Consider the following 16465-nt stretch of genomic DNA (forward strand, 5'->3'; position numbering starts at 1 on the left):
TGTATTTCCATTGTTAGAACCCATTGGTGACTAGACCAGGAGTTCCTGAAAGCATTATCTATATAGTTCCTTGGCAAATATTCAGTTAAAAAGCAAAAAGGAGAAGAAAGAAGAAAAGCCTATGTGGCAAGACAAAGGGCTCTGTTTCCAGTCTTCCTCAAGGAGATTAACAGCTGAATCCGCTTCTCCAGAAGGGTCAGCCTCTCCAGATGCCTCCAGCTCACCTTCTTTTCAAAGGTCAATTTATACACGTGTAATCTGTATTCATTTACAACAGAAAAATGCATGATCCCAATGCCAAAACAGTTGTCTCCTTTGTTTAAGATGTCCTTCCTACTCGCAAAGATTCGGCTGTGACTTAGGACTGAACAGCCGCCTTACTCGGATCTTCTTTGCCTGAACTGAGCCAGTCACACTGACTTATGCTTGGATTACTTCTAGCAAAGCACTACATTGCTCCTTGCAACCACCCTTAGGCCACGTCCAAACTCATATTTAAAATATCATCAGCCAAAAACCTGCGGAGGTCAACGGTACCTCTTGGTATTGTCTTTGCCCATGTACTCTGGAAGGGAGATGAGTTTCCAGATTGAAGAGGATAAAGTGTGATTGGCATGATAACATTAATATTTTGTGCCCTGTGCTATAGTTTCCTCCCATCCTGCCCAAAGTCAGTGTGGAGTTGCTAAAGGGCCCAGGTATTTCTTGTTTGGTTTGGATTTTTGAGGCTTAGGACCATACATCATTGGTGGAAGACAGTTCCTTTGACCTATTTCTCTGACTCTTTGGATCTTGACTTTTCTGGGTCCTGATAAACAGAGAGTAAGGTGTTCCCATTGCTTGGCTTACCTGTCAGGAGTGGAGTCCAGTCTGCTGATCCAGTCATGTACAACTGGGAAACGGGGAAACAGGCTGGGACTGTTTATTTGGAATTCTTCCAGAGTTTGTGCAGGACTTGAAAAGGAATCATCAGAATGCAGATACAATACATCTTTTCCACAAAGACAACAATTGATCTAAGTTCCAATGTTGTATTTCCTCAGCAAAAATAAATAAATATGCTTTAAGTGCTTAAAATTTTCAAATTGCAGAATCATCCTTTTTTCCATCTTGTTTCTTCTTTTTGTCCTATATTATTTCATTCCTGTCTTTGTCTCCTGCTCACTAACCCACTGTTTATTTTTCCATCATGATTTTTCCATCTTCCCATAATACTATCTTTAGCATTCATTAGAGTGAAATGTGAGATATAGCTGATTACTGTCCAGCAATATCAGTTAAAGTGTTAATTGCTCAGTCGTGTCCTACTCTTTTGCAAACCCATGGACTATACTTGCCAGGCTCCTGTGTCCATGGAATTCTCCAGGCAAGAATACTGGAGTGGATTGCCATTTCCTTCTCCATTTAAGGAAAACTTTAAATTACGTGCTATATTTCAGGTCCAAAATAACATACTAGAATTTCTTCAGTTTTGAAATGATCTCATGCTGAAGGAAGTTATAAGTGTATTCATACACTTTTTCCTATTGAGCCCATTTCTAGTATCTTGAGGAACTAGTGAAAAAGATTATCTATTTGCTTATGAAAATATTTTGTTACAAATCACATTGAAGAAAAACACTCTATGGCACACAATATTCTATCATTACTGAAAAAATAGAAATGAAAACCATAAAGAGAAAAAGGAAAAAAGTCTTTGTTTTTCTCCTAATGCTGCTTAGTTTAACTTAATGTTGAGTTTGAATTGAGATTATGAATAGTTTTTCCTGAAAATGTTGTTATATTGTTTTTACAATCAAAATTTATTTGATGAAAGTGTCAGGTCAGCTCTCCAACTTACTATATTTGTGTACAGTACAGTCACAGAAAAATAGCCAATTTAATTAATTTTTTTTTTTAATTTAAGGGTCCAGGATTTATAGCTGCAATGTGGGGTGTCTTCATGTTTAAGGAAATACAGGTATGTACACAAAAGTGTAGATCCAGTCAAGAAATATATTTAATACTATGTGTTATTTTTGAAAACTGCAACACCAAAGCCCAGGGCAGAAAACATGTGATTGAATTTTACAGGTCAGATATTCAAAGTGTTATCATCTCTAATTAGAAAAGAAAATACTAACTATATGATAATTATTATGGATATATTTTTCTCCACCCCAACATTAGAGGAAAAATGCTTTAGTTGACTTTATTTTCCCTTAAGAGATTTTGGTTAAATCATCCAATAAAATAAGATAGATAGAAATTTTATCTAGTGAAAAATGTTAGATAGACAAGATGAAAATTTTTACCCCCAAAATTAAAACATCCTTGAGGCAAATGGAATTTGAGAATAGATTTTTTGTTGTTGTTGAATCTCATCCCTTCCAAAGTCCTCCACATCCAACCAGCATCTTTATAGGAGAACACCCTCTCAAGTGTAAATGATGGTGACTTAAAATGCTTTTACCAAGTAGTTCTAGGATATGTGTTTGTGTTTTCATTAAAAATTGTTTTTAAGATTTTTCCCCTTTACCTTTATTTGTGGAAAAAGCCTTCAGTTGAGGCTATACAAATGATATTTTATAGTAGTTTTTACTGAAAACAATATAAATTAGAGACACTGGCAAGGCATTATGGATATAATATTTTTTGTCTTAACAAGAAGCAAATAATTCCTATCTCTAAGAAGATCTGATGTTGCTAATCTCTGGGAGCCATAAAGTGAACATGTCCCAGGAAAATTCTTAAAATGATTACTCAATTTTAGATTTAAAACGTCATTTCATTCATTTCAAATGAAATGTGTTGACTTAGAAAGTCATAAGATGTTAATACAAGTAAGATTTTCAGGTTAAAAAAGTAATAAATTTGTTTCGAAGATATTTGGATCACAATCTTGATTGCTGTGTTTTTAAATTTACAAGACAGCTTAAAACATTTATTTATTCTTTTGAATATGTTTTTTATTTTAGTTAGGATTGCTTTCCACAAAAAAATAATTTTATGCCAAAGCATACTGTAAATCTCTTCACAAATATTTCATCTGCTTCATGAAGGATAATGATTCCTATTTAAGAACTGGGTATTATTCAGCATAACATGCTGAAGCCTTAGAAAACCACAAGCCTATTTACAACTGTAGGTATAAATAAATATAAACTAAGAATAGATTTATTATGAAGCATGTAAAAATTATTTTACAGTATAACAATACTGAATTAAAAATCTTCTTCCCTAGATAGAAGAACTCACTTGAGCAAGAGAATATTGGGCCTATTGGGCCTAACTATTGGGCCTATTGTTAATTCTTGAGAGTCCTTGAAAGAGACACATAAAAGACAAAATGGCTTTTTAAGATACCTGGAAAAAAAGCTCAGGCCAAATAGAGGAGGGGCTTTTAAAAATGATAAAACATGACCAAGTAGGATTTAATTCAGGAATGCAATGATGGATCATAATATGTATAATGTAATTTATTGTACGGTTTTCAGATAGAAAAGAAACTGTGTAATAGTATATATTCAAAAAGTATTTACTAAAATTAAAAACCAGTTTTTAATTGAGAAAACAACCTTTAACAATAGGAGGAATAGGAAATAAAAGAAAGCTTTAGTTGATATGTCTATCAAAAACTATGTAAACACATAACTAAAGTGAAACATAAGCATTCTCTTTTAATTATCTCAATAGAACTGAAAAAATATGAGTTCTCTATAAGTCAAAGATCTTTCCATCATTGCTGTTACTCAGAATTTTCTGGAAATCATAGCCAGTGGGCTAAGATAAAATTAAGACATAAGAGAAAAATAAGAAAAAATATTGTTTGCATATAATATTCCCTTCTTTAAATTTAAAAGAATCGGCTGTAAATCTGGAGAACCAATAAGATCACTTTGTAAGGCACTGAAATATAAATATTAAATTAGTAACTTTCCAGCATGCCACCAAGAGCCAATTAAAAAGAGAAAAATAAATGCTATTAATACCAAGAAAAATGATAAAAATGTAAGAAAATAGCAAGAAATATGCTGGATTTATGAAATAATTTCCTATACTGCAGAAGCTTACTACAGAACATCAAAGATTGTCATAACAAATGAGCAACTCACCATATCCCTGATAGAACAGCTCCCTGTAGTTACTGGACAGCATCTCCATTCACCATCAGTGTAATTCCAATAAAATCCCAGGGTGTTCCATCTATAGATGTGCAAGTGAGTGCTTGAGTTTGGCCAAGTATGTATGCAAATAAAGAGAGGGAAGGTAAAGCTGAAAGCACAGCAAATTTTGTTGACCTTTTGGGCTTCCCTGATAGTTCAGTCGTAAAGAATCTGCCTGCCAAGCAGGAGACGTAGGTTCAATCTCTGGGTTGGGAAGATCCCCTGGAGAAGGAAATGGCAACCCACTCCAGTATTCTTGCCTGGGAAATCCCATGGACAGAGGAGCCTGGAGGGCTACAGCTGAAAGCTCAGTGAGTTTTGTTGACCTTTTAACTCTAGTTAAAATACCTTACAAATCTGTCTACAAGCAGAACTTAAGGAGTGTCCAGTGTACTTATCATTCAGAGCAGATGCCTAACTGCCTCTTGACCGATAACTTAAAGGACAGTTTTAAATGCTTTATATAGCCAATGAGTTTAAGAGTTTAACTGAACCCTGAAACCAAAATCCTATTTGAATATTTTTAATTATTTTTCTTAAAAACAAAACCCTAAGGGAATACAAAAGCAATTTTTTAAAAAAGTTTTCATTAGGGTATAGTTGATTTACCATGTTCTATTAGTGTCTGCTTGTACAACAAAGTAAATCAGTTATACATCTATATACATCGACCCTGTTTTAGATTCTTTTCCCATATAGATCATTGCATATTGAGCCGAGTTCCCCATGCTTTACAGTAGGTCCTTATTAGCAAAAAGTTTTATCTTTGTGACTTGTAGGTCCTGTCAGCTGTGTCTTGAAGCAGTCCTCGAAGACACACATTTAAAAGTCCACAACCTACAGCAGTGAGGACTTAATCGGAGATCCAAGCACTGTGTGGAAGAGTTTAAAGATTTTATTTCATTTCAATGCCATTAGTGCTCTGGTTGGACACTTTGCCCTTGTGACATTCTTTTGTATCTGATATCTGTTCCTCTTTGGAAAGTTTGTTTTAGAATCTCATATTTAGCTATTTTGAGCTAGACCGCCAGTATATTTTTAGCAACACACTTTAGTCAGAATGTCCACAGTAATCCCAATGCAGGGAATTGTTACCACAATTTACAAGTCAATAGCGACTCCCAGATAAAGAATGAGATGATTTGTCATCTTAGTACCTGTCTCAGAAATCCATTTTAAACACTTTTTGCTTTTGGAAGAATGTTAGCATGCTCTTTCTAAGAGTTAGCATTCACCTTTGACAAAGTAAAACTATTGCTTTTGCCCAAATATAATTGGTCTTTTTCTCTAGGAGACTAGGCAGTTTGCTCAGATTGTTAACCTTAAAAGGGAAAAAAATTTTAGTCCCTGAGAACATTGTTCTTCTGTCTCCAAAGACAATAAAACAGAGAGCTTACAACATATTCACATAATTTGGTTGTCAAGTGCTGATAATTGAGACCCCATATATTGTTTTTCCTTATGTCAGTGATCTCATCAGTTGTTTAATTCACACAGCACATTTGGAAATTGAGTGTATTGACTCTGAACAAACATTGATTGAATGCCTACTCTGCACCAGTACTGGTAAATAGGCAAAGGCTGCAGCCTTTAAGAAAAAGTTGTCAGGGAACCTTAAAGCCTTCAGGAGTGTGTGTGTGTGTGTGTGTGTGTGTGTGTGTTTATGTGTCTGTGTGTGTTGTATGTGGGTGTGAGTAAATTAGCTGCCCTGTCTTGGTAAGGTTTTATGCTGTGTTTCACTTATAGAACTTATACCAGTGACTTCTGTAGAGTTTGTGCTGACAGTGAATCAGACAATTCAGCCAGCCAAATCCAACTTAAAAAGACCTCTCTGGTCATCAGATAGATGCAGAATGACCTGCTCTAACCCAATTCTTTATTCAGATGAAAAATGGGTATATACATTTTTGACATTTTGGTTACATATTAATTGTCATTAGTTTTACTAAAAGCTGATAATAGTATCATATGATTTGACTACCAGTAGATCCCAGTGTAATTGAGATCCTGTTCCACTTGCCTCAGAGTATTGGGTCTACATTTAAACAGTTATATAGACTGTTTAGTCTTGCAATCATTCAGAGTAGAACAGCTAGGACTATGTGGGAGCTTGAAATTATTCCCTATGAAAGATGGTCAGAGGAGCTAAAATATCGACCAAGGAAAAAGATGCTTCAGGGATACAGCGCACTTATTTTCCAGTGTTTGAGGGTTTATCTTGTGGGAGAGAGATTAGAATCGATCTATCTGTACTCTCAGAGATGGAACTTGTGAGAAATACAGTATTTCTACTGAACACAGAGTGGTATATGTTTGTTCGTATAAAGATTGGCTGGCATCCTCCGTGGTTGCATCTTTAAGACCAGTGCACCCACATGTAGCTGGGGGAGTAATCTTTGTTTCTATTTCTCCCTTGCCCTTGAGATTGGTCTCTGTCTTTCCATCTGCACTTCATCCTGTGTTCCCAGGAGGGCTGCAGTCACCTCCTCATTGGTCCCCTTGCATCCATTCTGGCCCACCCCCCCCAATCTGTTCATCGTCTGCAAAAGTGTGGGCTTTACAAAATGCAAGCCTGTTTTTTCAACATAATTGGCTCTGCCTATTCCTCTCATGTCTTCCCATTGCTTGAAAAATAAATCCAAAGTATAACATGGTCTCTAAGACACCACCTGCTCAGGCACCATGCATAGCCTCCAGCCCCATCGAGCCTCACTTAATTCACTGCTCCACCCTCTCAGACCTTCTTTCAGCCCCTGGCAAGTACCATGTTTCTCTTACAACAGAGCTTTGCACACACATTCCTTCTACTCAAAATCTGTATCTGCTGCCCTCCTCTTCGCCCAATTCACTGATACTTAGGAGCTCAACTCAGCTCTAGATCTGCCTCCTTAAGATTTCTTTGTGATGCACTCACAATAGCCACCCCTGTTTGCATGTTACTCATTCCCGTCTCCCACATTACATGAATCACTGAATAGGGGCACGTTTTCCTTACCATTTTAATCCCTGAGCATGTGGATGGATAGTAGGAGTGCACCTGTATTTATTGAATGGGTAATGACAGAGGACCTGAGAATCTGGAAGATTCATACAGAGGGAGAATGGAAAAGCATACAGGAGGTAGACCAGATGGTTAATAGGGTCCACAGAAATCTTGAAAGTTTGTGCTTTTTATATATTTGATTCAGGTCTTCTAATGACAGTTGTTCTTTTTATTACTCAGGGTCGAAAAAACTACCTGCTGATGATGCTTGCATTTTGCATCATCTTGACTGGCGCCTTATGCACAGCTTTTTCTAAAATTTGACAACCACAAGGCCAGCAGATGGCAGCAGCACTTGAGAACACTTCTCTCCTGGACACAAGAGATTGTGCTGAGAACAAAATTCATGTTCACACAAGTGGATCTTCATCTGTCCTGGATTAGGGTAAATGACTTTCTTTCCCACAAATGTGACACTGAAGGAAAACCAGCTTTCAGTCAAGCGTAAAAATGAGAAGTTCTTCTAATGAACTGTTTATGAAGGTAGGACTTGACCTCATTGTATCGGAAGATGCTGCTTTGACCACAATATGTGTTTACTGGCGCATAATCTAGCAAACAGTGTGGCATTCATATGTAAAGAATTTTGTATGTGTCCACATTTCCAAAATAGGAGCCTCGTTCGTGAAGACAGGCATAAAACCGTGGGGGATGGAGCAGGAAGAAGACTTATATTATGATGGATTAGGATCCAAAGATATCTGGAGCCTTTGTGAGAAAAAGTAAATGTCAGAGTTGGCAAGTGAATGTTAAAAAGGCCATTTCATTATTTTCAGCCCAGACTTATTTTTACTTCAAATTAATGTTGCCCGATTCTCAATCACCCACCCAGTTAGCTCAAAACGTCTTTGATATGCCAGATAAAATCCATCCTTAGAAAACAAAAACTTCCCACTGTTGAGAATATGTGTGTAACACATATACATATGTTTACAAGTATACACCCGTAAATACACATGCATATATTGAATGTTCTACTATAAATTGGGTGTAAAATCTAGAATTGCTGAAGCAAGATTCTAGCTTATCACACTCCCATGAATACACACACATATATGTATGTACTACTCTAACTTGTGGAGAAATTCTAGAATTGCTGAAGCAGGGTTCTATCTTATCACAGTGAGAATTTTAAGGAATCAATACACTCCATTAGATGTACAATCTAATTTTTTTTCTGAAATATATTTTTTCTAAAACCCCTCATGTAACCAGTGGTTTTCTTCAATTTTTAAATGGTGGTTTACACTAGGTCAAAGAAAATCACAGAACATGATAGTTGTCTTTAAGAAAACTAAAATGGAACTGCTATTACAATGTTTATTACAGTGGTTCCCAAACTTTTAAAATAATAGCATTAAAAAAACTGGAATAGTGCAGTGTAAGTTTCACCCACTCCCACTTGATGATATCACATTACTTTGCTATTTGGAGGGGCAAAATATGTGTGACTCCCTAGCTGATCTGTGTGGGTTTAAATCCCACCTCTGCTTCATCTTAATTGTGTGACTTTGGATAAATGTTCAGAATCAGATTCTTCATCTGTAAACTGGGGCTATTGCTAGCATCCATCTCACATGGTTACCAGGAAGTTCAAATTAGTGAAAATCTATAGTTTCATGATTGTCTGGCACTTGGCAAACAGTGTATAATTCTCAGCTATTATTATTACATCTTATTTGAGGGAAAAAGCCTGTGTCTGTAGATCAGAGAATACATTGTAAGAATTGCTTCCCTTACCACTGCCCCACGACGCAAACAGCTACTTATACCTGTCTGTGAGTACAATTTAAAAATGACACTGCCTAATTGTTGAATTGCAAATATAAATAAATATTTGATTAACATCTTCCAAAATTTCATTTAATTTTAACCTGAAATGTCACTAATTACACTGATAACTTCGAATAAATTGATGTGAAGCAAAACTATTTTTCTCATTTAAATATATTTAATTTTTTTTAATATTAATGGCATTGAATTATTTTTTAGTTGAGGTTGCAAATTTGTATGCAAAATTTTAAATGTGAAGTAAAGCAGTTGCAGAGGAAAAATGAAAGAAAAAAAAAATCTCATTACCACTGTATAGTTTCTGCTACCAGGCAGTGCTTATAGCGTTAGTGAGAGTAGTGTTAGTAAAAGTTAGAGGAAAGAAGCTTTTTCAAAATGCTTACCAAACCAGCACCTTTTTAGGTAGAGACTGGTCTAAATGGGCAATTGTAGATCTCCACTTTCTTTGCTTACCTTAGGAAGTTAACGCCCATGTCTTTTGAAGTTTGGGGCTTAGTATGGTCAGATTCTTGTGTTTGCATTAACTTTGTCTTTGCTTTCTGTCTCTTTGTGCAGAGAGGCAGCACTTACTCCCAGTGAGATTGGCATCCAGAATAAGAATTTTCTACTATCACAACAAAAATGCCTGATTACTAAAAATCCCTAACAAGTTTTAAAGAATGAATAATACAGCATTTCCTCTGAGCTACCAAATCTTCTTTTAGCCCCGTTATACTGATTTATTTGTACTGATAGAGTTGCTACCTCTTAGCCATGTGTGTATCAATATTGGGAGAGCTTCTGAAAAACACACTCAGTAAAAAGATGAGTTGTAGAACCATGTACATGGTATTGTGATACCATTTTTTAAAAATTGTAAAAATCAAAGTAATATGTACATTTTCTATAAATTCATATGTATGCAGCATGTTAGAAAAACAGGTACACCAAACTCATAAGGTTTGCTTCTAGTGAGGATAAATAAGATCAAAATGGCAACACTGGGTCAAGGTAACCTTGAGCATTACCTGTAGTCCTCTACTTTTATGGCGATGAATTTTCTATGTGTTCATTAATATGTGTTAAAGAATCAACAACAAAATAGTTCAGAAGCATATGTCTAAATGTTGAAGTAATTAAAACTAGGCAAAGAGAGTGTTGAAGGAATGTTATTTTCCTCTTTATCCTTTTTGGTACTGGTTAAAATTTCAAAACAAGAATACATACAGACAGGTATACACAAATAAAAGCAGCAAAAATCAAGACAGTTGGAAAAATTTCCATCTTGGGAATCCCACCTCCTAAAGGTGGATGCCAGAAACTCACTTTCATGGCCTCCCTGCAGTAGGATCTAAGCCTAATTCCATGATCCTGCTTGAGATCTTGTGAGCTACCTAACATAGTTGTTTCAGAAATTTGGCCTCATTAAAAAAGCACACACACACACAAATATCTTACAGTCTATTTATTAACTTTCATGAGGTATAATTTGCATCCAATAAAATTCTCCCATTTTAAGTGACCGGTGCTATATGGGCTTTAGCAAATACACACTCATATAAGCACCGCTGTGTACTACACACAGAACATTTCCAACAACCCCAAAAGTTCCCTTCTGCCTCTTTGGAGCAGAGTGATTCTTATCACACCTAACCTTATGCTCCAGGCCACAAATGATCTGTTTCCTGTCATTCTAGATTACTTTTTGCCTATTCTAAAATTTCATATAAATGGAATCATATATAATGTACCCTTCGAATCTGATTTCTTTCATGTTCTAGCCATTTTCGAACAATTTTTCTTGATCTCAAACAATTATAATTTGTTCTCATTTATTTTCCCTAGTGAAAGAAAGCATATGTGTGTATTCAAAATAACAACAAAAGCGAAAATGACTAACATTTGGAATTATTATATTTAAGTGTGTGATGTATCCTGCTCCAGAAATTCACTGTTTTAAATTAATAGTGTAATTAAAAAGAATTCTTAGCTACTCTTTGAGTCCATCCCCATTCTTTAATGTTCTTTTTTGAGGAGCTGCAAAATATTAAACTGCTTAAACCAGGTCACCTCCATTTTCTGCATGTTGGAAAAAAAAAAGCATACTCTTGGGTTTCCTACAACAGCCTAATGGATTACTATCTCTGGGTCTGGAAAGTATGAATTTGCACTTTTTACAGGTGCTCTTGGTGATTCTTATCACACCTGAACTCTAAATTCTTTTGAATCTGTGACATATACCTTGATATTTAAAGGATTTCAAAGTACTAAGTTCTTACAAAATAAAGAATATTGTCTTCTACCTTGAGAGGAAGAGAGAAAAGTAATTTTTAAAAAACAGGTATTCATTTAATTTTATGAAGGTTTGGGGGAGAAAAAAATGAAATGCTTAAAACCATTCCGTTTAAGTGGTATTTTTAGGAAAAAATAACAATAATAATAACTGGGCATTGTATTATTATTTTTGGTTCAAACACTTAATTTCTATATATTGAATCATCTCTAGTTAGTGGCCATATCTATTTTTACATCAGATTCTGCAAACTGACTCTTTCTTTAATAATAAAATCTCTAACACAATTCATATTGACAAGATCTCATGAAAACAAACAAAAATCCCAACTTCCATATGGATATTTTGCAGCAAGATCCAGTGAAACAAATCACTGGAAATGAACTGGAGAGGAAGGTGAGAATTGTTTCCTGTGTGGAGACAGCAGGCTGCAAGTCTGACCCCAACTTACTACTTATTACAGGTATAAGTCACAAATACAGCATTCCACATGGTTTTCTGGAGAACCTCATAGAGTCTTCCAAGACATTAGCTATTTTTTCTTTTTCATGTGCTTTTCTTTCTTCTTTAAAAAAATTTTATTGGAGTATAGTTGATTTACAACATTGTGTTAATTTCAGGTGTACGGCAAAGTGAATCAGTCATATATTCATTCTTTTTTGCTTCTTTTCCCATACAGGTCATTACAGAGTATTAAATAGAGTTGCCTGTGCTATACAATAGGTTCTTATTAATTATCTAGTTTATGTATAATAGTATGTATATGTCGAGTTTATCCCTTCCCCACCTCTGATAACCATAACCATAGTTTGTTTTCTATTGTCTGTGAGTCTGTTTTTGTTTTGTAAATAAGTTCATTTGTATCATTTTTTAGATTACACATATAAGTGACATTATATAATATTTGTTTTTCTGTATCTGACTTACTTCACTTAATTTGATAATCTCTATGTCCATCCACTTCAGTTCAGTTGCTCGGTCATGTGACTCTGCCACCCCATGGACTGCAGCATGCTAGGCTTCCCTGTCCATCACCAACCCTCAGAGCTTGCTCAAACTCATGTCCATCGAGTTGGTGATGCTATCCAACCATATCTTCCTCTGTTGTTGCCTTCTCCTGCCTTCAATCTTTCCCAGCATCAAGGTCTTTTCCTATGAGTCAGTTCTTCACATCAGGTGGTCCAAGTATCAGAGTTTCAGCTTCAGCATCAGTCCTTCCAATGAATATTCAGGACTGGTTTCCCTTAGGATTGACTATGTCCATCCATATTGCTGCAAATGGCATTATCTCATTCTTCTTAATGGCTGAGTAATATTCCATTATATATATGTAGCACACCTTCTTTATCCATTCCTCTGTTGATAGATGCTTATGTTGTTTCCATGCCTTGGCTGTTGTGAACAGCGCTGCTATAAACATTGAGTTGTTTATATATTTTTAAATTAGAGTTTTCATCTTTTCTGGAAATATGCTCAGCAGTGGAATTGCTGGATCATATGGTAGCTCTGTTTTCAGTTTTTTAAGGCATCTCCACACTGTTCTCCATAGTGGGTACACCAATTTGCATTTCTACCAAAAGTGTAAGAGGTCTCCTTTCTCTTCACACCCTCTCCAGAATTTATTATTTGTAGATATTTTGATGGTGGCCATTCTGACCAGTGTGAGGTGACACAGCTAAGAAAGATATCTATTTTTTCCTTTTTCTCTTACTAACAAGGTGCTTGTAAGTACTCTGACTCATTCATACCTCCCATAATTAAAGGGTTTATAAGTTTGTCTTTCACATATACCATAAAGTTCTGAATTATGAAACTCACCTCTAATTTTTGCTGACATATAAAGCTGTTTTGGCTCCCTTTGAGAATTATATGAGCTTTATAGGTGATTGATAGTTAAAATTATTGTGAAATGTGAATGTTGTTTAATTCATCTTTATATCTCAAAAACATAGCACAGTATAGACACATGGGGGGCGGGGAAAGTTGACTTTTTTTTTTTTTTACCATATACCCTGAAGAATATGTTTAAGTTACAGTTCAGAACTTATTACCCTTCTGGGTACTCTGATACTCAGATCCTTTTATATTAGAAGAATTTTTGTGGTTTTGCTATTTGATTTTTTGTTCTTTGTTAGGTTTTGTTTTTTGTACTGGGGGAGGTAGGGTTTTTGTTTAGTTTTGTTTTGTTTGGCAGTGGTGAACCTGGAATCTCCCAAACTCTAGGTCATTTGGGGGATTTTTCTTCCCACCTGTTTCTTTCCTTTTCTCTGGTTCTTTGCCCAGTCTCTTTATTTTTCTCCGACACTTTAGTGACCTGAAGACTTGAGAAATTCCCTGGGTATTGCTGGGTCTCTGGATCTCACTCTCTCCCTTCCCCCACTTGAGTACTTAATCCTACTTACTGTACCTACCTTGACATTCCCAAATTCTTGTCTCTGTCTACTCACCTCAGGAAGTTTGCTGGGGTCTGTTTGTTTTCCCTCGTACTGCACTAAAGCCTGCAAACTCTATCCAGGCAGTAAAATTGGAAAATTGCAGGACTCAACTTGTTTTCCTTTATAACAGGTATTACAGACTTGTCCTGCCTATGGCCCAATATTTTATATATTTTACTCAGGTTTAAATTTCTTTATCTTGGGAGGATTAATGTGACTTCAGTTCCTCCATCTTTGCCAGAAACAGAAGCCCTCTGGTGAGCATTCTGTTACTAAATTGTAGCAGGTTAAATTACTGAAACTTCTCTTCTGTCACACTTTCATAAACAGCACCATCAGATAATAATTAGGCATTATACCAGGTTGAGTGTGACTACCCAAAAAGTATGTCCAAGGCCTAACTTTCAGTACCCGTGAATGTGACCTTATTTGGAAATAAGGTCTTTGAAGATTTAATTAAGTTACAGATCTCACAGTTAGGTCATCCTGGATTTAGTATGGACTCTAACTCTTATAAGAGGAGGAGAGGGTTATTTGACATTCTCAGGAACACAGAAAGAAGGGTACTTTAAAAGGGAGGCAGAGATCAGAGAGACATAGCTACAAGCCAAGAGATGATCTGGATTGCTGGAAGGCACTGGAAACCAAGAGACAGACATGGAAAGGACTTCTTCCCCACACCCTCCAGGACACAGCCCTGCCAAGATCTTAATTTCAGACTTGATAGCCACCAGGGATGTGTGTAAGAGAGCACACACCCCTAAGCAACTAACTCGGGTATCTCTAATCCAGTGAGCATAGCAGATACTGCACAAAATAAGATGCACAAATGCAAACTATGAACTTTAGCCTGGCAATACTACTATTAAGATAAAGATGTTGGCTAAACTGCAAGGCAAACATAGAATAAGTAGAAAATCACATTTTGTGAAGGTCTGAAAAAGTGGCTGGTTTTGCCTCAACAGAGTTGTACATTTCATCTTAGTGTGAGAGGGGGCATACCTCTCTTCCTCTATGAAAAGAAAATGTGTCAAGCGATTTTTCATTTGTTTGGTTTTCGTTTTTAAAAAAAGAAATAAGCCTGATGATCTGGAATGTTGTGTAAAGCATCTTAGGCAGACATCTCTGTATAGAAAACAGGAATTAGATAAGAAAAATAACAGAATTTTATTTTACTAGAACTTTATGTTCTATTAAAAATAATAGAACTTTGTCTAAAGTTCCTTGATATTGACAGTAAGATCCTTCTAGCAAACAGGACATCGACGTGAACTCAATTGTTTTTTAGCTACTGATGTACTCATGTGGGAACTATGTCATTTTCTTTTTCCTATTGAAGACAAACTGTCTCTCTGGAAGATAATTATATGCCTATCTTTTTAAGGATTCTGAGTAAAGTGAAAAATAAAACATAACACAGAATTTTAATTATGTGAGTTGTGACTCACTCATCATTGTTTATACTGGTGCTGGAGTTAACTGTACACAACTATGTAAAAGAGATTCGTTATAAGTAATTGGTTCACATGATTATGAGGCTAAGTCTCTAGTGTGCAGTTAGTGAGCTAGAGGCCCTGAGGGCTTGTGTAATTCCAGTCTGAGTCCAAAAGCCTGGAAAACAAAGGAGTTGATGGTGTCAAGCCCAGCCTGAGTTTGAAGGCCAGAGAACCAGGAAAACCAAGGCTCTAATAAATTCTGGTGTGAGTCCAGGTCCAAGGCAGGAGAAGACCACTGCCCCAACCCAGAGACAGGCCGAGAGAGCGTGGCTTCTCTCTTATGTGTTAGGTCGCTTCAGCCATGTCCGACCCTGTTTGACACTATGGACTGTAGCCTGTCAGGCTCCTCTCTCAGTGGGATTCCCCAGGCAAGAATACTGGAGTGGGATGCCATGCCCTCCTCCAGGGGATCTTCCCGACCCAGGGGTCAAACCGACGTCTGTCAAGTCTCCTGCATTGGCAGGTAAGTTCTTTATCACTAGCACCACCTGGGAAGGCCAGCTTCTCTCTTACTCAGCCTTTTATTCCATTTTGGCCTTCATTGGATGGAATAAGTTCCACCCAATCTGCCTCACTCATTCTGCCCTTCAAATGCCAATCTCATCCAGAAACACCCTCACAAGACACACCCAGAGTCATGTTCAACCAAATATCGGGACGCCCTGTGACCCTGCCAAGTTGGCACATAGCATTAACCATCACACATATGGGAGAATATTTTGTCATACTCAATCATATTTTACCCCTTAATCATAAAAAGAACTTGAGTTTAAATACTTGAATACACCGGTAATACTGATAGGTGGAGATTGCTTATGATATGTCTGAGACTATAGTTAAAATATGCTTATTTTAAACACACAAAAGAACATGCAATTCTTAGGAAGTTTTCCTCTGGATCTTACCTGCTGCTGCTGCTGCTAAGTCGCTTCAGTTGTGTCTGACTCTGTGTGACCCCATAGACGGCAGCCCACCAGGCTCCCCCGTCCCTGGGATTCTCCAGGCAAGAACACTGGAGTGGGTTGCCATTTCCTTCTCCAATGCATGGAAGTGAAAAGTGAAAGTGAAGCCGCTCAGTCATGTCTGACTCTTAGCGACCCCATAGACTGCAGCCTACCAGGCTCCTCCATCCATGGGATTTTCCAGGCAAGAGTACTGGAGTGGGTTGTCATTGCCTTCTCCAGGATCTTACCTAGTCTGATATTATTTCAAATTTCACTCACTTATATTAAAGTCAAATTCAACTCTGCAGAATTAAATGTGAAACCATGTAAAAAATGTGG

General features: G+C 36.6%; 1 protein-coding gene across 3 annotated transcripts in view; it reads left to right on the forward strand.

Moving 5' to 3' along the window:
* TMEM144 (transmembrane protein 144) overlaps positions 1 to 9037 on the forward strand; it is a 46219-nt gene extending 37182 nt beyond the window's left edge. For all 3 annotated transcript variants that reach the window (XM_061142254.1, XM_061142255.1, XM_061142253.1), the window contains 2 exons: positions 1907 to 1960; positions 7369 to 9037. In XM_061142254.1, the coding sequence (XP_060998237.1) occupies positions 1907 to 1960; positions 7369 to 7452 (138 nt within the window). In that variant the 3' untranslated portion in view covers positions 7453 to 9037. The remainder of the gene's footprint in view (positions 1 to 1906; positions 1961 to 7368) is intronic.
* The last annotated feature ends 7428 nt before the right edge of the window (positions 9038 to 16465 follow it).

Source organism: Dama dama, chromosome 5 (genome assembly GCF_033118175.1).
Source record: "Dama dama isolate Ldn47 chromosome 5, ASM3311817v1, whole genome shotgun sequence".
NCBI classification, from domain to species: Eukaryota; Metazoa; Chordata; class Mammalia; order Artiodactyla; family Cervidae; genus Dama; species Dama dama.